Source organism: Ambystoma mexicanum, chromosome 9, assembly GCF_040938575.1.
Source record: "Ambystoma mexicanum isolate Mex_15411 chromosome 9, UKY_AmexF1_1, whole genome shotgun sequence".
Lineage (NCBI taxonomy): Eukaryota > Metazoa > Chordata > Amphibia > Caudata > Ambystomatidae > Ambystoma > Ambystoma mexicanum.
In genome coordinates, this window is record NC_090931.1 from 429,292,664 (window position 1) to 429,316,235 (window position 23,572).

Genomic DNA, 23,572 nt, shown 5'->3' on the forward strand with positions numbered 1-23,572 from the left:
GGGTGGTATGCAGCCAACTATCCGCCCATAGTGTAGGCTATAGTAAGGGACCTCCAGAAGTGGAACAGCCTTAGGATTTCATGGGTGGGGAGAATAGTGACAGTAAAAATGGTAGTGCTCCCCCGCCTCCTATATTTTTTCCAGGCAATCTCGGTAGAAGTACCGACAGCCCTGTTTAGAGATCTGAAGAAAATGGTAAGCGAGTTTGTGTGGGAGGGGAAGAGGGCAAGAGTCGGTAGGCAGATCTTGATGGCCCAGAGGAGGGAGGGAGGGCTTGCTCTTCCCAATCTCCAACAACACTATGAGGCAACGCAACTCTGGGTGTTGAAGGAATGGTTTGTGGGGAAAGGGGACAAGCAGTGGACTGCAATGGACTGGGCAGTGACGCATCACAACTTAAGGGAGGTATTATGGCTGCCGAAACAACACAGGCTGCAACATATTTACAAGAGCACGATAACCAAACTAGTAGCGGACATCTGGGACAGACTGGTGGGTAGAAACGCAATCACTACGTTCCCCTCCTCCTTCCCCCCCGCCTTTAATAATGGACTTTACTCCAGGGAAGGAACGGGGGGCATTTGGGCAATGGAGGTACTGGGGTTGCAGAGTAATCCGTAATATGATCCAGGGCCAGGTCATACGCTCTTTCACAGACTGCAAGCAAGAGTTTGGAGTGGAGGAAGGGGAGAGGCTCAGATATGTGCACCTAAGGCATTGGTTGTTGAGTCCAGGAATCAGGGAGGCAGCCACTAGGCGGGTTACCCCATTCGAAAAATTCCTTCTGACACATGACGGCACAAAGGGATTGATATCTGACCTATATAGAATTCTTGACGATGCTACCCCAGAGAGACATGGAACTATATGAGTCAATGGGACAAGAGATAGGGAGGGAAGACTGGGAGAAACTGTGGAAGAGAATCCCTAAACTGGCCAAAGCTTCCCAACTACAGGAAACATGGTACAAGATCCTATATGGGTGGTATTACACACCCGCCCGTCTAAAACACCTATACCCGGGAACCTCAGGGGCCAGCTGGAGGGGCTGCGGTCAGGAGGGCACGGCGGCCCACAAATAGTGGAAATGCCAGAGAATAGTACCATTCTGGGAGGAGGTGTTGCAGGCGCAAACTCAGGCCTTTGGACGAGGTGACAATAGATCCCCGGATCACATTTTGTTGGGACTTCTAGGAGATAAGGGGAAAGGTGAACCTAGGAGTTGGGAAAAAACAAAAGCTGTCCTCATTTTGGCCGCAATGACTCTCAAAGCTCGGAACAGAAAAGGGCCAACTACTCCCACGATTCAGGATTGGCTGTGAAAGGTATGGGAACTGGTCGCCCTCGAGTGGGCATCGTACGCAATAAACAATAATTTGCCGCTATTTGCAGGGGAATGGGGAGAAACACTGACATTCTTGAAAGACGACTTCAGGGCGGAATGGTGTACACAATGCCTAAAGTTCTTTGATCTCTAGTGAGCACACAGCCCGCATGGCTCCTCGGTGGAAGAAAGAGATGAGGTGGTCCTCCAGGGGGAATGGGGGAATTAAGGGAGGGTCACAGAAGTGGGGAGCTAGAAGGGGGTAACGTTTTCAGTGTTGTAAAACCAATAAAGAGAATTAAAACTTTTTTTTTTTAAACTGAGCAGGAAAAACCTTGATAGTGGGAAGACGAATATAAATAACTTTTGTCCTCTTACACTGGAGGTTGCGGCGGCCCAATTCCTGTCCAGCCTCGCAGAGACCGGGCAAGACCGCACCTACCCTTCCCCTCAGCACAAGGCGACTTTTGAGCCTTACACCGTGAAAGTATCATTTAAAAAAAGCTTTTTATTACTAGTGAAGTACGGGTAGTCAATCACTCTCAAATCTGTCTTAGTCCTTTTAGTAATGGTAAAAGATATGCCGTCCGGATAGAATATTTTCCTATCGATTTCCAGTTGACATCAGAAACTCTCCTACAGGCTGTAAGGCAAAGCAGCATGGCTAGCTTACCCGATAACTGAGATCGGGACAAGTTCTCGTTATCGGGCCATGTAAGAAAGAGGCGAAAAACGTCTCTAACATCCCACAACACTTTGTACTTGGGCATAGGTGGTCTTTTGAGCTTCATCCCCCTGAGTAGACGTACAACTGCTGGGTGCTCACCTACCGCTGTACCGTCTGTCTCATCGTGGCCCGCTGAAATGGCTGATCTATACACTCCCACCGTTCTGAAGGCGCCGCCTTCTTGAAATTTGAAAGCTAGGAAGTTGAGGACTTCTACTAAAGGGGCTGAAACGGGATCCAACTCGTACTCCGAACACCACCTGGACCACCCATTCCATGCCGCACTATAGCTCCGGAGGGTGGAAGGCGCCCAGGTGTCTCTGATACAATCTGCAGCGAGTTGTGAAATTCCTGGCAAGTCCCATCTTTTCCTGAAACCCTGCATGCTATTAAATGTAGCGAGCCCGCGGTCACTAGCGGGTGAGGATGGCCGGATGAGTCGAGAAGAAGGTCCGGCAGCTGAGGCACTATCCTCAGAAAATCCGTAGAAAGTTCCATTGCTACTGGAAACCAAGGTTGTGCCTTCCATAGGGGGAGCACCATCACAATCTCTGCTTGGTCTCTGCAAGCTTTCGCTAGAGCTCTCGTGATCATAATGAACGGCGGGAAGGCGTAATGTACTGCCCCTGTCCAGGGTTGCAGGAAAGCATCTGTGCCCGCTGCATCCGGGTCTATCCTCCAGCTGAAGTACCTTGATGTCTGGGCGTTCAGTCTGGACGCAAACAGATCTATGTGTAGGGGCCCCCATAGATTCTGCAATCGCTGGAAGACTTGGGGGTGTAGTCTCCAATCGCTGGAGTCCACAAGATAATGTGAATTCCAGTCTGCTACTTTGTTCTGCTTGCCTGGTAAGTATTCCGCTGATACAGAGATTCTGTTTTGAAGACAGTAATGCCAGAAATTCTTCGCTAACTCGGCTAGCATTTTGGATTTTGTGCCTCCCAATTTGTTTATGTATCGCACTGCGGAGATGTTGTCCATCTTGAGCAGTACGCAAAATTTCACCTTGTCTTTCGTAAAAGCGCGCACTGCAAAAGAGCCCGCTTACAACTTGAGACAATTTAGAGTTTTAACTCTTCCTCTGACCACTTCCCTCCTGTCTGCACATGTTCACATCTGACTCCCCAGCCTGACCTGCTTGCATCTGATTCTATTGCTAGTTCTGGGGTGTCGCCAAAAATGGCGCGGCCGTTCCAGGCCTCCGTATTCTCTAGCCACCAGTTGAGCTCTGTGAGGGCTTCGCGGTCCAAAGTCACTAATTGATGGTATCACAGACCTCCTTGGAGATGTTTTATTTTGAGCCTTTGCAGTGCTCGATAATGAAGAGGACCCGGAAATATTGCCTGAATGGAGGCTGCTGGAAGACCTACTACTCTGGCTAGTTTGCGAAGGGAAATAGTCCCTTTCGCTAGAACTGCTCTGAGTTCTTTCTTGATCGCTCTCACTTTGTGACCCGGGAGCTCGAGGGAGGCTTTCACTGAGTCTATTGTGAAGCCTAGAAAGTCTATCCTCTAGACAGGACGTAGTTGGGATTTGTCTAGGTTCACTAGGAATCCTAGCGAGGTGAGGAGAGAGAATACCCACTGAACGTTCTTTGCTAGAGTAGCTTTTTCTGATCCGCAGACGAGAATGTCGTCTAGATAGATGATGATACGTATGCCTCTCTCTCTGATGGCTGCTGCCACCGGTTTCATGAGCTTGGTGAAGGCCCAAGGAGCGGAGGACAGACCGCACGGGAGACACGTGAATCGCCATACTTCTGCCTTCCATCGGAAGCACACATATTTCCGATAAGAAGTTGCTATCGGAATCGTTAGGTATGCGTCTTTGAGATCTAGACGAGCTAGCCAGTCTCCGGAGCGCAGAAGGTCTCGGAGAAGATGAATCCCCGCCATCTTGAAATGGTTGTATAACACCCATTCGTTCAAATCTTTCAGATTGATTACTGGTCTTATTTTGTCCCCTCTGTGAACTAGGAACATGTTGCTGAGGAAACCGGGATCTCTCTGGAGTTCGCGCTCTATTGCATTTTTGCTTTCTAGTTTTCTGAGCTCGCTGTGCAGGAGCGCTGCTTCCTCTAGCGCCATAACTATGAGGCAGGGTTCTGTTCTCTGCACTGGCGTACCTATAAACTCTATCTGTAGGCCTGTTACTGCCTGTAGCACCCATGCATCGCTTGATTACGCTTGCCATTCGCGCAGGTAGTGGAGGGTTCTTCCTCCTACACTCCGACATGCTGTACTCACCGGCTGCTGCCCCTGGTTGTCTGTAAGATCCTCTTCCGCTGCGGCCTCTAGGGAACCTCGATCTAGCCTGGAAGAAGGAGTCTTGTTGTCTGGAGTCCCAGTACTGGGCGCGCTGATTGTAGGGCCTTCGTTTGGAGTTATAGTGACCGGACGAGCGACCCCTATGTTGTCCGGTCCCGGCAAAAATCCGCCCTGGAAAGATTTTTCTGATTGAAGTCTGGGCCTTCTCTAAAGCGGAATAAGTTCCTACGAACTGCGCCATTTCTTTGGTGAACGCCTCGCCGAACAACAGACCTTTGGCGCCTTCACCCGCTTCATAGGTGGCCAGGTCGCTCAACTTGTTGTCAATCTTCAATAAGATTCCTCTTCTTCTTTCCGAAGATAAGGCACAATTGGCGTTGCCCAATAGGCATACTGCTCTTTGCGCCCAGTTGCCCAGGACGTTTGCGACTATTGGCGTACCTGTATCTTTTGACTTCTCAGCGAGGTCCATAATTTTTTGCTAATGGACCCGAAATGTCCAGGAGCTTATCCTGACATGCTTTCCAGGCTCGGTCCATGCCTTTCCTGATGTCTCTAGCTGTTTTGGTCACAAACGTAACCATCTTAGGGTCTAGGTCAGGGGTTTCTGTCAGTTTATTTGGCAGGTCTGATCTAGGACACTCGGATCACATTCTCGATCTTACCTCTCTTTCTAGAGGTTTTCTGATATGCTGAGCCATGTAAAGTGCCACTCTAGGGGAAGGTACCCATTCGGAGGACTTAGGGTGTCGGATGGCTTCGGGGTCGAACATGTCTGCCGTATCTTCTATGATTTGTGGGTCTTCCACACCTTTACTGATAGCTTCTTCTTCCTTGCCCCCTTCATCATCGGGCGAATAGCCCTCGTCATCGTCCCCTAAATTGTACACCCCTGGGGTAGGGGGTCTATCCTGGCCGTCTCTGTTCTTTGCCAGGAAGGCTTCTTTAAGCCTAGCGACAGGGTCGCCTGTCAATTGGGGAACAGTGTTAACCCTTTCAGTGTTGCCCAGGGGGGTCAAAGAGTGCTTGCTCTTCCGGGCTACTTTACACCCCTTCTTCTCAACCCCTTTTTGGTGGTGTCCTGCTGACGTTCCTTCATCAGGGCTACTAGCCCGTCTTTTCCTGGCTGTGATCTGTTTCTGTTGTTCAGCCATTATCATTTCCAGAGTCTCCAATCTCTTCGTAATGGACTGCACCCCTTGAGAGACTGCCTGCTGCAAGGAGTCTCCGAGTACTTTCTTAAAACTCTCTGTCAAGTCTGAATCTTGCTGGGAAGGATCCTCTTCCCACTCTTCTTGACTCCACTCGGGAGAAGTGGAAGGGGTGTTGGTGTGGGTGACAAACTGAGCCATAATCGAGGTGTTGGCAGGGCCAACTGCGTGGAAGTCAGCAGATGAAGGCTCTTCAGGCTCTACACACGTTTCTGAGGAGTAATGTAGTGTGTGCCTGTAAACCGCTTCTTGCGTTTTATAAAGTATTCAAAAGATATATATTTTGTTTTTTTTTTTAATTATTTTTTTTTTCCAAAATAAATCTGGAGCTCTGGTTGAAGTATAACGCGCGCACTGAATGTAATACGCTGCGCAACGCTCGTGCTACGCGTTCAGGTAAACTCTTTTGAGGAGAATGAAACTAATTCCATGCGCGCTACGGTGTAATGCCATACTGATATACACATATTACAGAAATTATAGAAATATATACGTGACTAACAATCCTTCTATAAGCAAAGATAGAGAAAAATGTCACTTATCTTACGGCAGCAAAAAGAAAGAGGACAGGACCTGGGCACAAGAGTTTTTATACAGGAGGCTGCCCTCTGATAGGTGCAGAGCTGGGAGGATTGGACTACCAGAGACTATGAGTATCATGGGACTAGTAGTTCCCGGGTGATTACAGTGATCACATGCAGATGTGAAACAAACGTTTAAACTGGTCCATTTTCGTTTTCCATAACTGTGGTTTTGTAAGAACATACATGTACAGTATTAAAGTTAAGTTTTAAAGTGCTGGTGTGGCAGCAAATAAAGAAAGTAAAGCATAATGCGAGCCTCCTGTCTTGTCATAGAATGGCAAATCATTTACTCTTACAATTTAATTAGCACTCTAAGCATAAAAATAGGGTGTATAAAATGCTTCCACCTCAAAATTGCATCCGTGGGAAGGATCAGTTTGCAATGGTGAGTTTAAACATCCCTTCAACCCAGGGGCACCGCCAAGGGGGGCCACAGCCACCCTTATAAAAATACTGGGCCCCCCATCTGCCACCCTGCAAAAAAGCAAAAAAGAATTCTTATTTTTTCACACTGAACTGTGCATGGACAATAACATGCACAGTTCTGTGCGAAAAAAAGTATTTTTTTTTGTTGCTTTTTTGCCACGGCCCGCCACTTGCGATGGTCTGGAGTCAGGGCTGGGGGAGGACCCGGAAATAAACACAGCCTGAGTCTGGACGCTCGCATTTCTGCTTTGGCTCGCGCTTCCAAGCTGTGTTTATTTCCGGGTTTCCTCCTCAAGCTGCATGTAGTGTGCCGACCCGTGCGCAGCACACACGTTGCCAATATTTTTGGATTGGCAGTGGCACTGCATGCACAGTAAACCTGGACAGCGGCGCTGAGCGATTCCACCATCCAGGCAAGCAAGCACTTCAGAGGAGCTGAGAGGTAAGCAGAGTGTGTCTGGAGATACAGTCTGAAGTGATACTATAGTATATAGAAGGCACCACGCAAGCAACACAATAAAGTACCCTTTGAAATATTTGTTCATACCCATAATTTCTAATTGCTTGATTTGCTCAAAAGTAAAGTTTGCGTTAATGTCCTTAGTTGAATGTTCTTAAAACCATATATAACACGCTCGAGGTTTGTGACGAATCTCCAAACCTAAGTGAGTTTAGTACACAACTTCTTTTATTTTGCGTCTTAAAGCGCTGAAAATAAAGTGGGTAAATAGATAGTTTGCCTTTTGTATCTTATAGTTTTCCATTCAGTATGTGGAAAATAAAGGTACTCTGATATTATTTTATCTCAACATGCTGCTATAAGGATTTACATGCTGTCATGATGTTTTATTGTGCAATTGTTGTATTTTGCAAGTAAACTCTATAAAACAGTATTATTGTACTGTTACTGTTGTAGGAGGCCTCGCCCCCCAAAACTTTATTATTTCTTCAAAGTAAAGTGTGGAAGAAGGTGGTCGGGCTTAATTTGGAGAGTGGGTTAAAATCCCTGCTTCGCTGTTTAGCATAATCGTGTGATCGTGGGCAAATAATGCAATCTCACCCTGACTTCAACTGCAAAAATTGGAGTGCTTATCAGTGATTATGTTTCGCCCTTACAACAGGACAGTTTTAATAAGTGTAGGGACAAATTGGTGTACCCTGGTGCCCCTCTGCTCGTGGCTCCAATACTGTCACACATCATTGCATGATTGCTGTACTGGCCCTCCCCCAGTCTCCAATCATTTGATTTGACAGGCAGACAGTCTCACCAGCCAGTCAGTGCACCAGAGTTTCTAGTATAGCGGAGTAACTGTGGTTGAACCAACATTGCATTTTCTCCCCTGTTGCTCCCAGCCACTGAAGTTGCTTGTGCCGTCCAGAGTACTGCACCACACTCTGCAATGTCCTGTTATGCTATGATATTTAGTCTTTCATTGCACACCATCTGCCATTTTCATACTTTCTAGGAGCTTCAGATTCTGCAAGTAATAGGGTAGGGGGCTAATGCTGTAGCAGAGGGATCAGGCCAAAATTGCTTTGTTACAACATTGATGTTTGCAGATCTTAAAAGATATGGCTTTGTACATTGAACGTGTTAGATATTTTGTCAGCTGTGTGGAGCACTGGTTATGTGTGTTTCAGGTAGGTATGGTACTTGTTTGTATGATTTTTTTTTTTAACTTTTCTTTATTGGCAAGAAACTCCAGTCTCAGTTCTCCTTTCTCACGAGCCAGGCGTAGTATGTGGTCCCTGTCCCTGTAACTGAGGACCTTATCAATAATTGGTCTGGGGAAATCGCACGGCTTAGGGCGGGGAGCCAGTGCCCGGTGAGCATGCTCAATCGTGTAGAACGGTGAAAGCTGGGGGTTATCCAGGAGGTCCGTGAGGAGTTTTCAACGGCCAGTTCCATTTTACCATTAAGGACGGACTCCGGAACCCCAACAATGCGGATGTTGTTCCTTCTGGATCTAGACTCTAAATCCTCGCATTTCGCCTTAACTTGTTTCATATCCCGCACCAGGTCAGAGACAGTGTTCGTAGGGAATGCACCCCGTCCTTGTTGAGCCCGATTCTGGTCTCCGCCTCAGTTAGCCTAGTCCCGTGTTGCTCTAGTTTGGTTCTCATAGAGGCCACGTTTTCATTGATATCGTCAAGCTTTTCATGGAATACGGCAAAGTTCTTTGCCATGGTCTCCATCATGGCTGTTAAGTCGGGCTGGGGGGGTTCAGGTAGTGGATCCGCGTCGTCGTGGCTTGAAGCGGAGCCTCCCTGCTCAGGCCTGGGAACAGTTTTGGCATACTTGTCCATTGCTCCCACTTTGTTGGCACCGCGTGATCTGTTTGACATATTACGGGAGAGTAGTGGAGCAGGCCGGAGCCAACCACGATTGCCGTGTAGTTGGAGAGAGTTGGATCTTCTGGCAACACTTTTGTATAAGCAGTAGGGGGAGAGGGCTTGCTGTCTCACCAGGGGGCATATCAGAGGTGTAGGGGCTTAGCGTTAGATAGTTTCCAGTGTTGCATTGCCATTAGGATGCCGGTTTTGTTGATAGAGATGGATCACCACCCCGCGTATCATGAGCAGGCGCCGAGGCGCAGGAGGAGGACAGGCCAGTCAGGGCGCAGTGTAGGGTGAGATGTGCCGCATCACTATGGAGTTGCCTGTTGCAGCGGCTGGGGAGATCCTCCGGCTGTCTGTCTCCGATGGTGGAAGTTAATATAGCACAGGGCGGCACATTGGAGAGGGCAGGAGGATGCCGTGGTGCGGGGCCACCCAGGTGTTCGAACAACTTGCGGAATGAGGGAGTCAGTCAGTCCCATCTGGTGTAGCCAGAGAAGGTGGAGAGTACACCACTGCACACTCTGAAGTGAGGTACTTGGTGCAGTACCCTAACTGCGGAGTTGTGGTCCAGAGAGAGTGGGCAATTTGCGCTTCCAGTGTGGCAAGCTCATCCAGGGCGTGGAGGCCGTGAGAAGAGGACGTCGCTGTAGGGCACCTGGTGTGTGTCGGCCTTCAGGCCCAAATCGGTCCCCCCAGCCAGGAGGGCCCTTGGGGAGCTGGGGCGGCACAGGGGCGCTGGTAGAGCAGCAGAGAGCAGTCTGGGCTACCAGTGCAGGGTTTTGGGGCCAGTAGGAATGGAGGCACGGGCCAGGCCTAGGAGCACTGAAAGGGGTGGGGGCGAAGGGTGCGCTGCAATTAGCCCCCCAGCTCCTCACCTGTGGCAGGGATGGTGCGGGATCATGCGTCCTGTTGCGTGCCCCCAGCCATCTCGGTGTCCCACCCTGAGCCGTGGGAAAGAGGGGCCCGGGCGTGCAGTCGTTGAATCAGGTCCGGGGGATGAGAATTGGCCTCCCGGCTCACGATGCCCCTGCCCACCCGCTGGGTTGGCGCTACGATGGCAAAGCAGCAAGGCGGCGGGGCTCGGGGCCGGGGGCCGTGTTCATGTCGGGCGCCACAACTTCGGCAGCCGCTGCAGCGGGGTGTGGGCGGCTGATGGTGCAGGCGGCTCCAGCCGCAAAGTAATCAGCAGTCCCAGGGGGGCTGAGGGTGAAGTAGGGCTGTCCAGCAAGAAGCGGAGCTCCAGCGTACCGCTCTCAAGACAGGGCCAGGTCCTCAATGCAGGAGCTGCGACTTCGGCAGTGGGTGGGGGCCGGGCTTGCGACGCCCGTACGCGGCCCAGCAGAACACCAGCAGAGTGAGGCCTCCGGCGGGGAAACAGGAAAGCAGTCCCAATTCGGCCATGGGGCACCAATTGTCCTCAATGACGGGTCTATCTGTAGCCCTGAATCTCCTCTACACAAGACGATGGGTCCAGTCACTGGATTATGTGTAATACCGCTGATAATGGCGGATGCGTAGCAGTTGGGCACAGAGCTCGATGCTAGGCAGCCATCTTTCGGGCTGCTCAACAGCGCCCCCCCACTTGTTTGTATGATTGACAGGAAAGTGAAGCGTTTTGCTTCTTGTTTTTGCAACCAACTCACCAGAGAGCCAAAGACCAAAGGAGGGATGGACCAAAGGTTCACCTGCAAGGGGCCAAGGACGAGAGGAGAGTTCACCAGAGCAGCCAAGGACCAGAGGGGCAACTGACCAGAGAGGTTCACTTTTACCTTAGTTTTACTTCATTCTATTTTTCATTTTTGCGGTAAGCTGAAACTATTGAACTAGAGTACAATTGGGAAGGACAGGACTTGTGAGGAGGGACACATGAGGGCGTTTTATTTACCAGCCCACTGACTGCCCATGGCCATGCTAATTCCTATGGCCAATCCCACCCACTACCTGAAGAGTGAGAGTATTCCTAAGAAAGTCTAACTTTTAAACTGCCTGGGTTTTTTTATGCACACTGGCAGGTGGTGACTTTACCTGGGTTGTGTTCTCAGTGAAGCAGCAAATAGTAAAAGAACAATGTGTTGCTCAAACTTACAAGTAACGTTCTGAAAACTAAATTGGGGATAGCAGAAGAGCTGCCATTTCAGAAACTGAAAATAAGCCTTTTGGTAGACCCTCATCTTACCATCAATCTGACTTCCCTAAGATTCTTTTGTGGAGACCAATGCGTAAAATGTACCACTAGGTTCATTTCCATCGTAAATGCAGTCCAATGGCAAGATACATCTAGCATTCTATTTCTACATAAGTCAAACCCTGCTGATTGCACCATTTTCGATAGACATGATGGCAATGAATAACTTGTGAGTGAGGATTTAGAGGATTCCCTGGCTATGACATGATATGATATTTTATTTGTATCGCGCTCATGCACAAGTATTTCAGAGCACGACGAGGCAAGGGTGGGGAACAAGGGAAGACAAAACAACAATCTTACTAGGCCCAGTGACATTGAGAACGCGCAAGTGCAGGGAGGAGGGAAGGGGGAAAAGTGCAAGGGAGAGGGGAAAAGTGGAAAGTGCTGAGCAAGGAGTACAACAATACTTAAGGTAGTGCAGGCAGCAAGGTGGCAAGTACAGGTTTTAAGGGCAGATAAGGGGTGGCTAGTAAGTGCAGGTCTGTAGGGTAACAAATACAGACCCAAGTGCAGGTGTTGCCAGGGGCAGTGCCGGTGAGTGTCTGGGTGGGCATGGACCTGGGCCCAAAAGCAGTGGGAAAACCAGGTGCATTGTGCCAAAGCAAACAGATCAGCAGGGGAGAGGGGGAGCGAATGTAGAAGCAAAGAGGAAGGTCTTGAGGTGCTTCCAGAACCAGAGATAGTTCTCCTGAAGTTTCAGAGTGGCAGGGAGGCTCTTCCAGAGGGAGGTCCCTGCTACGGGAAGAGATCTGCCACTAACTCGTTGCTTGGAGAAGTGACAGACACTGAGGGAGTTGGAGGTGGAGGAGCGAAGAGCTTGAGTGGGAAGGTATTTACGGAGGGAAAAGTTGAAGGTATTTTGGACCCTGGTCCCAGAAAGCCCTGTGGACAATGCAAACGGTCTTGAATTTAATCCTTACAGCCTCTGGGAGCCAATGAAGAGATTTCAGGGCCGGAGAGATACAATCCCAGTGCTTGAGGCCAAGGACAAGTCTTGCACAAACAGGATTGTGCAACTCAAAATGTTGACCGTACTGGTATTAGTATATGCGCATCAGATAAATTAATTAGTGAACAGTTAAATAATAAATGGAACTATATCAATATGCAATTCCTTAACTCTCATATATACATAGTTTTCAACTGGACTGTATACTACACCAGCATAATAGATTTCCTGAAATTCAGTTATGTATTTGTTTTGGTGTGCCACTCCAAGATTTCCTGTGGCCTCATCAGGCCACCCCTATAAAAAATGTCTGGGGGTGCCACTGCTTCAGCCTGTTATGCACAGCCGGTAAAATGTCAAATTTCAGGTTTTTTGTCTAGGACTTCTGTAACACAAGCACCTCTCTGTGCAGACTACTTCAAATGGAGGGGCGTGTTGTGTCAGAAAGAATTACAAAAGCGCAGTATTTAATATTTTTGCGCCTTTTAGCATCCGACTTGTCGTTTTCAGAGTTTCAGGGGAGTGTGCATGGGGAGCGCTCAACGCTGTTGTTATTTAGCTCGATTTCCGTGTTCATCACTTTTGCCTTTTGCTATTATAATATTTTATACTCTTTAGAGCACAAGCGTGACCGCTATGTAGGTACAATAATCAGAGAGGCGCTAACTGCTGCTTTGATGATTTTCAAACTCGGCACCACTTTGCTAATGTGAGGGCCAGGGAGTCTTGTCTACAGAACGATAATAGCTAGCTGCTGAAAAAATGTAGGCCGCAGTTGTTATAATCACTGTGTGTTGGCGCAGTAATAACCAATATGAAGAAAAAAAAACAAAACTCAGCGCATCAAATGAATCCACGCGTAAGCAAGGTTAGGTCGGCGAGCAAGTCATGAAAAACACAATCTTACCCAACACAATGCAAATGTCAAGGGTCATTTTGAATGCTGCGTGCGAGAGTACCTTACAAAAGCACGCTAAGCAAGTCCTCAATGAGGTTCAGTATTGTATTCCTTACTTCACAGATTGAATAAGACTGTATGCGCTGTTTATGAGGCTGTTAGAAATGCGCTGTTCACGGCAGTATTAAGAGTTGGGTATTTACTGCTGTATTATTTTAAAGTCTGGCGACGGGGCCGACCCACCCCCTGTCAGGATATCCTTGCTACACCAATGGATAGAGATTGGGTTATTTTTTAATATAACACTTGCAAATAAGGAGAGAACGTTAGTGGTATTTTGGAAGCAGACTAGAAGGATGGGGAGGAGAAGTTTTGGGTTCAGACCTACTAAAAAGAGGAGAGGGCTTAAGGAAGCTTGTATGTATATAAGTACACCTGGAAACAAGTCAGTGTCATTGCTACAAAACAGTCAATATAAGCCACTTCCTTGGGTGCCACCAATAGAGAGGCATCATGGGCTGACACCTTGGCCTGAAACACATAACTTGCACCATTGTAAGCGAAAGGAAGTGTTAAAATGACCATTCATTTGGAGCAGCAAACACATTTGTACCAACACTCAATCCAGGCTTAACAAAGAGGGAGACACCTAGGGACATCCTGGTTATATGCCTGGCAATGATGGAAGGAGAGCTGGGAAAATGTAGATGCATGCCTCCCAATGATGGAAGTAAAGCAAGTTATGTACACAGTCATTGCAAATAGGGTGAGCCGGTTAAAAAATGTTTTGGAAGCGGATTGGTGGGATGGGGAGTTGAGCTGTTTTGGTGGTGACTTGGTAGAACAGGAGGGAGAGTTGGGGAGGTTTTTCACAGAGGTAGGTCTAGAAAAGAAGGAGTGAGTGTTAGGAATGTTTTAGATGCAGACATGAAAAAAGGAGAGGCAGTGTCGGGGAAGGTTAGGATACAGTACTTGCAACGGGGGAGCGGGGACTAGGAACATTCTGAATGGAAACTAAGCAGAGAAGCTGGTGGGATAAATTGGGGAACTTTAATATACAGGTCTGGGTATCAAAGATAGGAACTGACAACTACAGAAAGCAGGTGTGAAGGACTTTACATGCCTTGATACTTGCAGGACTCACTCCAGCTGGTGTTAGGTGGTGAGATGACTTCCCTTGCAGCCTCCACACAGGGAAGACACACGTGCCTATAAGAAGAAAATCTATATTAGTGAATAGCTGACATTAGAGAGGATGAGGTCCTGGTAGACAGACTACAGGAACATTATTGCAATGGTAATTATTTCACTTGTTGCATACCTCATTTGCTTTATAAAAGGTACATGTTTCTTTTCTACGAATCACTGTTTTGACACTTAAGAGTGTTGTCTAGTTGAGCAACCTCAGAACCCTTACCATCAGATATTAGTCACCCACCGCCCCACCCCCTCTTCATTACTCCCTTGGCAACCTTTACAAACATACCCTCAAGGGATTCCGTAGGGTTGGTGTAGGCACTTACACCTTTAATACTAAAAAAGTACAACAGAGGACATTTTGCTTCCTAGCCTTTAGTTAATCCCCTAGACTACAGCACTACATGGTGAAAATGCTGCCAAGCCTGTGTGACAGTCTGACAGGCATAGCCAGTAATTAAATGCATCCGCAGACTTGGAGTGGTCTTGGAACTGGAATATAGAGTGTGCAGTGTGATATGGATTGGGGTGCACCAACAGAAGTTTGCATATGTGGGGCCATGGTTTACAACTAGTGTGAGGAATTGTTAATATCCCAATACACTAATGGCAGAAAATACAGATTGTCGGAGTTGACGCTCATTGGCAGAGAATTTTGTTGACCGGTTTGGTAGAGCAGATTAGACATAATCTTCACTGGGAGAGCCTGGTGTGTGGAAATTCGAGATCAAAAGAGCTTTGATGATGAGGCTATATGGCGACCCAACCCTGGGATAAACGTTAAATCACAATGAGCTTGGGGAAGGATTCTGATAGTGAAGGGTTGTCCCAAGAGAGCAGGAGTGAAGTGGGACTGGCAATATAGTCCCAGTATCTTTACAAAAGGCTGCTACAGGCCCTGAATGAGCTGCCCTGGCTCTGCTGTACTTTAGGTGTGGAGTTGAAGAAATCAATGGAAGTCCCTGAATTGAATACTTCAAATGCATGATTCATTAAACCTTGGGATAACTTGTAAAAATATATAGAAAGAAAGCAAACTTAAGCTTGTCTAAACAGCATGATTTCAAAAGGAGACTCTGGTGTTCGAATCCTATAATCCTGCTGTTGCACATAGTGTGAATATGTTGTGGTGAATCTGCCCCACCCCTCGCACCTGACTGTGATTACACTGTGTGGTCTGGTTGATGAGCCTGCTCCCAGGCACAGTCCATGGCCCTCGCCACGTGTAGCATTCTTTCTTTCAGTAACAAATAGAGTTTCTGTCATATTGCTTGCATGTGGGGTCTTGTAGGACCCCCAACCACATTTTCTAGTCTCTCATAGTATGTAATGTCTGTGTGTATTTATACTTTTGCATTGTAAGAAGGGCTTTGAGATCTTTTTTGATCCTCCCACCACACTTACCTGACTTTCTCTGAATAAACAAGGGGAATCTGGAGCTTCAACAGTGCAATGTCGTAGTCCTTGGTGGTGGCATTCCACTGCTCATGCTGTATGATGTCCTCAACCACAATTGATTGTTTCTCTTTTGTGGATGTGTTTCCTTGCGAGAAGGAAAGAAAGATAATCGTGAGAATGGTTTTCACACCCATGTTGCACCTCTGTTTAGCACTTTAACCCAAGCGAAGCTGCATACCACGGGAATGGCCTGCCTTTCTGCAGGTCAGCTGATAGTATACACTTCACAGCATAATAAATATACAATAAAAGATCCACGCTGGGAGAACATGTACAATAGAATACCCACCTCACTGCTTATCAGCTACATAGCTACATGGCATATTGTTCTACGTGCATACCACTTACAAGAAAATATCCAACTTGATGTTTGTCATCTACAACAGAATGTTGCTTTCAACGCATGCCAATTACTATAGAATACCGAAATGACTACTTCTCATCTGCCACAGATGATCGCTCTCATTACAAACCACCTGAATATAACAGCCAACTCATGGCTTTTTGCGCCACAATATAATATTGTACTTATTGCATACAGAACAACCTAAACTACCTATTGCTAGGCAGTAAGCCCAAATGCACTCCTACCGAATCTTCGTTCGGAAGTTAAATGTTGGCTCTTAGTTGATCAATTAATACTCATGTGGAGAGAGTGTTAATTGAGTCTTGACTTTAACATATTACAAAATAGAAAATAAATAACATCAATAAAGGATAAATCAGGCATGTAAGATCACTTATGTAACCAATTATACAGATCTGGTACTGACCAATACTTTTTGATACTTTTTAATAGACCTCTCAAGGTCTGTTTTTTCAAACAAATAAACAATGTACAAAAGAATTATTCAGACAATGGTGAAGCATCCAGGAATTCTCATTCCAATTAACAAACAGAGTATAACCTGGTTTGTGAAGGTACATAAATGTAACAAAAGCAGAAAGCAAGTAGCTCAAAGCTTAGCCTTATTATTCACATCCTGTAAATGTTCAAAGGGACATGTATACATTTCATTAACAAATTGTAAACCAGCGATATAAATTTAACAAACGGCAATAAGTTCACTCTTAGGGTTTTTGTATTGTGAAGTAACACCATTCAGGGAAGCCCCTTTTAATAGGTGACATAGGTAACCAACGCGTTTCGGATCGAATGATCCATCTTCAGGGTGGGGACTTCACTGTTCCTGTATGTAGTAGAGTAGTGATTGTTAAATGCGTTCTAAAAGCCTTTCCTCAATCTGAGGCTGATAAATATCTTACCTAAAATCCATAAGAGACTGTTAAAACCTCCAGGCCGTCCCATTATAGCAGCTACTAACAGCATCCTTGAACCTTTGGCACAATATCTGGACAAAATACTTCAACCCTTGGTCCAAAGAGACACCGACTTATGTGAAGGACACCATGCACTTCCTGCAACTGTTGAAGAACACGCAGTTTGTGGAAGGGAGAGATATATTATTTACTATGGACGTAACGTCCTTATACACAAATATTGCCCATGAAGCTGGCCTAGAAGCTATAGAATGGCTTATTTTGAGATCGGACAAATGTCAAGGAGACCGGCTGTTCATTCTCTCCCTCTTGAAATTGGTACTTAACAATAACTTTTTTAAGTTTCAGGATAGATACTTTATCCAAATTTCAGGCACAAGTATGGGTGCAGCTATGGCACCGTGCTATGCCAATGCATTTATGTACTATCTGGAATACGAACATGTTCTCACATCACCAAGATGGATGAGACACCTATCCCTGTACGTGAGATACATTGATGACGTCTTTGGGGTATGGACTGGCCCTCAAGACGAATTGGTCAATTTCTTTGACATGATGAATCGGATGAACCCACGCATTAGGTTTACTACAGAGACAAGTACAACAACCATACATTTCCTGGATGTGGAAATTTACGTGGCTGGAGCTAAATTGGAGACCAGGATTTACACCAAACCAACTGACAGGAATAGTCTATTACTCGCCACAAGTTTCCATCCTAAACGAACCATTGACAGTGTGCCACTGAGTCAATTTCTACGTTATAGGAGGAACATCTCAGAACCCACTGAATATGAACGTCAGGTGATTACACTGGGAAATAAATTCACAGCAAGAGGATACGACTCTACATTGATCTCAGATGTATCAGGAAAGGTCCGTGAGATAAACAAGGACTCACTACTAGTACCGAAGCCAACAAAATCTCGAGAAGCACTGACATATGTTACCACCTACTCGGTCCAGAGCACAAGAATTAAGAAAGCCATCAAAAAAAACTGGCCCATGCTACAATTGGACCCACAATTGCAACATCTTTTCCCTGATCCTCCAACATTTGCCTATAGAAATAGCAGATCTATACGAAAGACCCTAGTGAAAGCTGAGATCCCAGTTGGGGGTCCGTCCACCCAACACAAAGGCACTATTCCATGCCACAATTGTCAACACTGTGGCAACATCTTAAAGGGCAATCACATTACACACCCCCATTCTGGCAAACCTTTACAATTAAAACACTCCTGTACCTGTGATGCTCAAAATGTGATATATGCACTGAAATGTCCATGTGGTCTCTATTATGTAGGAATGACTACTCGGAAAGCGAAAATAAGATGGACTGAGCATAAGTCCAATATTCGGAACAAGAGTCCCAAATCACCTGTTTCATTGCACTTTACAGAGGCACGCCACACGGTCGCGCAGTTAAAATGTGTTATTTTAGAACAAGTGACATCAGGTACCAGGGGGGGAGATATACAACGGAAATTAGCACAACGTGAAATACTATGGATTGATCTTCTAGACTCACTGCACCCTCGGGGGATGAATGTTGAATTTGATTTAATGTGCTTTGTATAAATTAGCCTGAATCGCCACAATGTCCGCCCAGCTGCAAGGGTAACTGACATATGATTGTTTCATGGACTACAATGCCTCACCCCAAGCGGTAAATAGGGTTGTCCCCACGTCATTGTGACTCTGAGCTCATATTTCCACTCTCTTTATTCCTTATTAGGTTTTCGTTTTCAAATACCTAGAGCCTGTGTCCTTAACAACTAGATTGTGTGATATCACAGATTCCCCTCTTTGTCCACTCGATTCGTCACCATGGACTTGTCGATACATTTACTCTATGACTTTGTCATTTGATGATTAGTAGATTAGGAATGCACATAGCTATATTGGCTTGACTTGCCAGTTCAATACCTCTTTTTAGTACAGAGATGCGGCCACCTGAGATACCCCCCCATGGAATTGTCATTTATATTGATGCGAGATGGGGGCACCCCGCGAATCCTATTGGTTTCGCGGTGGTGCCCCCACTCGCATCCCAGAGTAATCAATTTCTGTTTGAGTGCTTTCCTCTACATATTTAATATAGAGACCCCGCTACATGGGTTATATTGATTCTAAGGTGCTCTTACCTATTACTCTATGGAGCTCCTCCCTCTGCGATGAGTGGCCCACACCAATATGGCGGATTTCCCGGCTGGCCCAACGCGCATGCGCGGGGTTACCGGGACACCAACTAATGCCTACCGTAGTGGAGCCGCTACGCTTACAGCGGTCGGCTCACTCGGTGTTTATCTGCAACCTAGGTAAGTCTTTGGACTCCGTTTGGACGGCGCACCTGCGTCTGCACTTTTTTGCACCCGCCTTTTTACACTTGGCGTGATGCTTTGAACTTCATGTATCTCGTAGCGAGATACCAGGCTGGCGCTCCTACATACATTTAATATCTGTGTCTATCCCCTCGGTGGATAGCTTAGACATAGCTCGTTGAGAAAACTTTGTTATGACCATCCAGATGACTCACGACTGTTTGGTCTGATCATTGCTCTGTCATTATTCCTTATAGGGTGTCCTGGCCGCATTCTGTCACTTCCCGGCCTCCGGCGCATTTCAGCTGTTGACTGGGTCTGAATTGGAACTTTATCAGCCTCAGATTGAGGAAAGGCTTTTAGAACGCATTTAACAATCACTACTCTACTACATACAGGAACAGTGAAGTCCCCACCCTGAAGATGGATCATTCGATCCGAAACGCGTTGGTTACCTATGTCACCTATTAAAAGGGGCTTCCCTGAATGGTGTTACTTCACAATACAAAAACCCTAAGAGTGAACTTATTGCCGTTTGTTAAATTTATATCGCTGGTTTACAATTTGTTAATGAAATGTATACATGTCCCTTTGAACATTTACAGGATGTGAATAATAAGGCTAAGCTTTGAGCTACTTGCTTTCTGCTTTTGTTACATTTATGTACCTTCACAAACCAGGTTATACTCTGTTTGTTAATTGGAATGAGAATTCCTGGATGCTTCACCATTGTCTGAATAATTCTTTTGTACATTGTTTATTTGTTTGAAAAAACAGACCTTGAGAGGTCTATTAAAAAGTATCAAAAAGTATTGGTCAGTACCAGATCTGTATAATTGGTTACATAAGTGATCTTACATGCCTGATTTATCCTTTATTGATGTTATTTATTTTCTATTTTGTAATATGTTAAAGTCAAGACTCAATTAACACTCTCTCCACATGAGAGTATTAATTGATCAACTAAGAGCCAACATTTAACTTCCGAACGAAGATTCGGTAGGAGTGCATTTGGGCTTACTGCCTAGCAATAGGTAGTTTAGGTTGTTTAGATATTTTTGTCCCAAGTGGTCTTGTGACGTTAGCCCGCCTGCACCCGAAATTTTACCATAAAATTCATTGACATTATTTCTTTATTTAATAGTGTGAACTAACACCTTTGGTGTGCCTCTACTCCACATCAATTATCCTGATTTACATGAGCTGTGCATTCCCACCCCATAGTTCACTTATTGCATACAGCTCACAATAGAACAGTCATCTCAATGTGTGTCATCTACAATAGAATAATTAGATAACCAACTCCCAGCAGGGGGGCGGGGTGCTGTTGCACGGCGTCTAAACTGGCGTCTCCTTGTTAGAGCACCTGCGCCCAGTTCAGCATCAGGGTGAAATGTTCTTCCACAATAGATCCTGAACTACCGAGTTGTCAACCGGAGCACTTCCAGCGACGCCTGCTTTCCTTTGATATTCTCCCGACCCCTCTACTCGCCTTGAACACCTCAGGGCGAACATTGAGGTTGCCTCATACCGCCCCCTGATTACGGCCAGGGACGCTCGACTGCGTCACACACCCACGGAGGCCGCCTACTGTAGGGATAGCACCCAGTGCTGCGCGCTCTCCCGGTTCATGTGCTGTACCCCAACCCGCCCCGCCTGAGAAATTCCTGCCTGAGGGACCTTGCGTTCATGATGTTGCACGTTTCATGTGCCCCGACACTGCGACACTGGACCAGACAGTGTGAACCATGCTGTGCTCAACGGCGTGTGGAGAACTCCTGCGGCTGCTTACTGTGACTCAGGCTGTATCGCCACACGGATCCAAGCCGTCTCCTGAGGCGCACAATCCACCTCATGTAATTCTGGAGTCCTTTAACGACTGCACTACCGTTTTGACTGTTCTGAAGAATAATTTTGGCTAACTTAAGGTATCTTCCTCTCCCTGGGTATGCTTTACGTTCTCCCATGAAACTGGAGAGAAAGGGGAGGCCCTCATTTCAGTCCCCGTTCATACCTTGGCCAGCATGTATCCAAGCAGGGGCTTGCCAGTGTATTCCTAGTGACATCATACCCCAAGAGAAAAAGAAGCAGAAGCATCCCAGAGTGAGCCAGGATTTTATATTGCGTGCCGGTGAGGCCAGTTGCCAGGAGACAGAGACTTGACCACCTGTTGCGGCGCCCTCTGTGGTGCAGTGTTATGCCGGAGGTAAGCCTGGGCGAGCACTATCTGCGTGAGCTGCTACCGGCTGAGAAGAGGGCGTGATATTATATCCCCCCTGCAGCGCCTACCCCCACTATTACTGTGCAGCTCCCATTCCGTCCAATTACCGCCAGCACCGCTAAGGACACTGCCTCACCCCTGGGCCGCCCTGCATACCTGCCTCCTCGCACCCCCTGAACCTGTTGCTGGTGCCCTGTGTGCCGCTGTGAAGTTGGGCAATGAGACTTTTCATGCTACCCTACGCCTGATGATCCGGTGAGGGGCACTATTTGGATGCACTGCAATTTGCGGCTCCTGACCTCTCTTTACCGCACAGAACATGACCCAAGGATCGGATCAACTCTATGAAACCCCTTGTGCAGACTCCTCTTCTTTGGCCCTTAGTGAATCACTGAACTGTTACTCACCGGCCCACTTACTTGACTCAACTATCATTGCGTCTGCGGCCTGGTGACAGCACGCCCGGCGTGGTGCGGCACACTGTTGAGACCCCCAGGGCACGGGACAGCCCTCTCCACTATCATCAGCCCAGATCACCTCAACAACATGACTAAGGGTACCAACAAACAGCAGCACTCCATGAGTCAATATTCTAAATCCACTTCCAGTGTCTCACTGTCCAACAAAGCACCCTCTGGAGTAGACCCAGAACCTTCTACAATGGAACCCTCCGAGATCCAACGCATGCTGGCATGCATGCAGGAGGGATTCGCCAAGGTCCATAGTAAATTGGACGATATGACCAGCACCATAGATTTGATTAAAACCCGCATTGACAAAACCGATCAGTGACTTTTATAGGCCGAGACCTGTGTGTGCTCAGTGGAGGATGGCATGTCCACAATGAGGGGGGAACTGGCGATCCTCACCAGACGAGTGCTTAAGGTCGAAAAAAAGAACGATGACCTCGTGTCTAGATCTTGCTGCAACAATATTGGGATCATTTGGTTCCCGAAGTGCAACACAGAGTCGTCATTGGAACAGTGGATAAAACACCCACTACTTCCGCTATTGGGGAATCCTACACTCTCTCAACAATTTGCTATTGAACGAGCCCACAGATCCTTTGCCCCCAAGCCTAAACCTGGGGCACCTCAGTGTCCCAAAATCACCTGCATACTCAACTATCAAGACCGAGATGCTATCCTTCGGGCAGCCTGCAAACGGGGACCTGCTACTGGGGTCGGATCGGCTACACATATACCCTGATTTTTCTAACGAGGTCCAGCAGGAGAGGAAGACTTTCCTGGCTGTGAAGAAGCAGCTATGTGACAACAATGTGAAGTATGCTATGATATACCCTGCTAAACTGCGAATCAAATTGAATAGTAAGACCTTTTACTTCACAATTCCTAGTGAAGCCATGAAATTCTTGGAAGAAACTCTTCCAACACCCTGATCGGTTCTCACAGGAACTGCCTCCTTGGCCTCTATTCATCATCATGCCCCACGCCTCGAGCTCAGTTTGGTAGCCGCTACATGTTGTTGACCCTCTACGCCACATCCACCATTGCTACACTGTCTGAATGTGTTTAGAGGGTCTATCTCTTGGGATAATCTGGTAACCAGTGGTCACTGTACCCCCTGGGGTAAACTCTATATATCCGAAGTAGACAATCTCTTATTCTTTTTTCTGTTACCGTTGCCATAAGCCTGTTAGTAGCCCGTGTACGCCCGCGCACCAGCAACCCCCTGCAATGTTGCGCTTATGGTTGAGGATGGTTAGTATGGGATATCATCGCCCTGGTTTGGTGGGAGGTGCAGGTGGGGGAAGAAGGGGGGTTGTTGCTGTTAAGGTTGAAGTTAGTTAAAAATCACTTGGAGCACACTTTATTTGAAACTAATAGAGCAAAGGATTTGGCAAGATGCGCTGAGGCTCCAACAAGCAAACCATGACCATGATACAGGGTACTAAGCACAGCCACCACTGGGATGGGGGACATAACCTGCTTTAGCTGGAATGTACGAGGCTTAGGGAACATGATCAAACGCCGGAAGATACAGCTCTATGTTGAGAGACATAAAGCCACGATCATGTATTCATGTTCTTTCCGGGACGTGCAAGGGGTTTGCTAGGATTTGGGGTAGGAACCGTTATTACACTTCTAAATCCTCACGATCCAGAGGAGTTCTGATTTTAGTCCATAGATCCCTCCCATTCCAGTGTAAAAAAG

At 46.9% G+C, this 23,572-nt stretch overlaps 1 protein-coding gene across 1 annotated transcript in view; it reads right to left on the minus strand.

The window, feature by feature from the left end:
• The window catches only part of LOC138488129 (complement factor B-like), a 1,604,240-nt gene that overhangs the window by 524,705 nt on the left and 1,055,963 nt on the right, over window positions 1-23,572 (minus strand). The window contains exons 13-14 of the mRNA XM_069614892.1: window positions 15,516-15,654; window positions 14,038-14,123 (exon numbers count right to left, since the gene is read on the minus strand). Of these exons, the coding sequence (XP_069470993.1) occupies window positions 14,038-14,123; window positions 15,516-15,654 (225 nt within the window). The remainder of the gene's footprint in view (window positions 1-14,037; window positions 14,124-15,515; window positions 15,655-23,572) is intronic.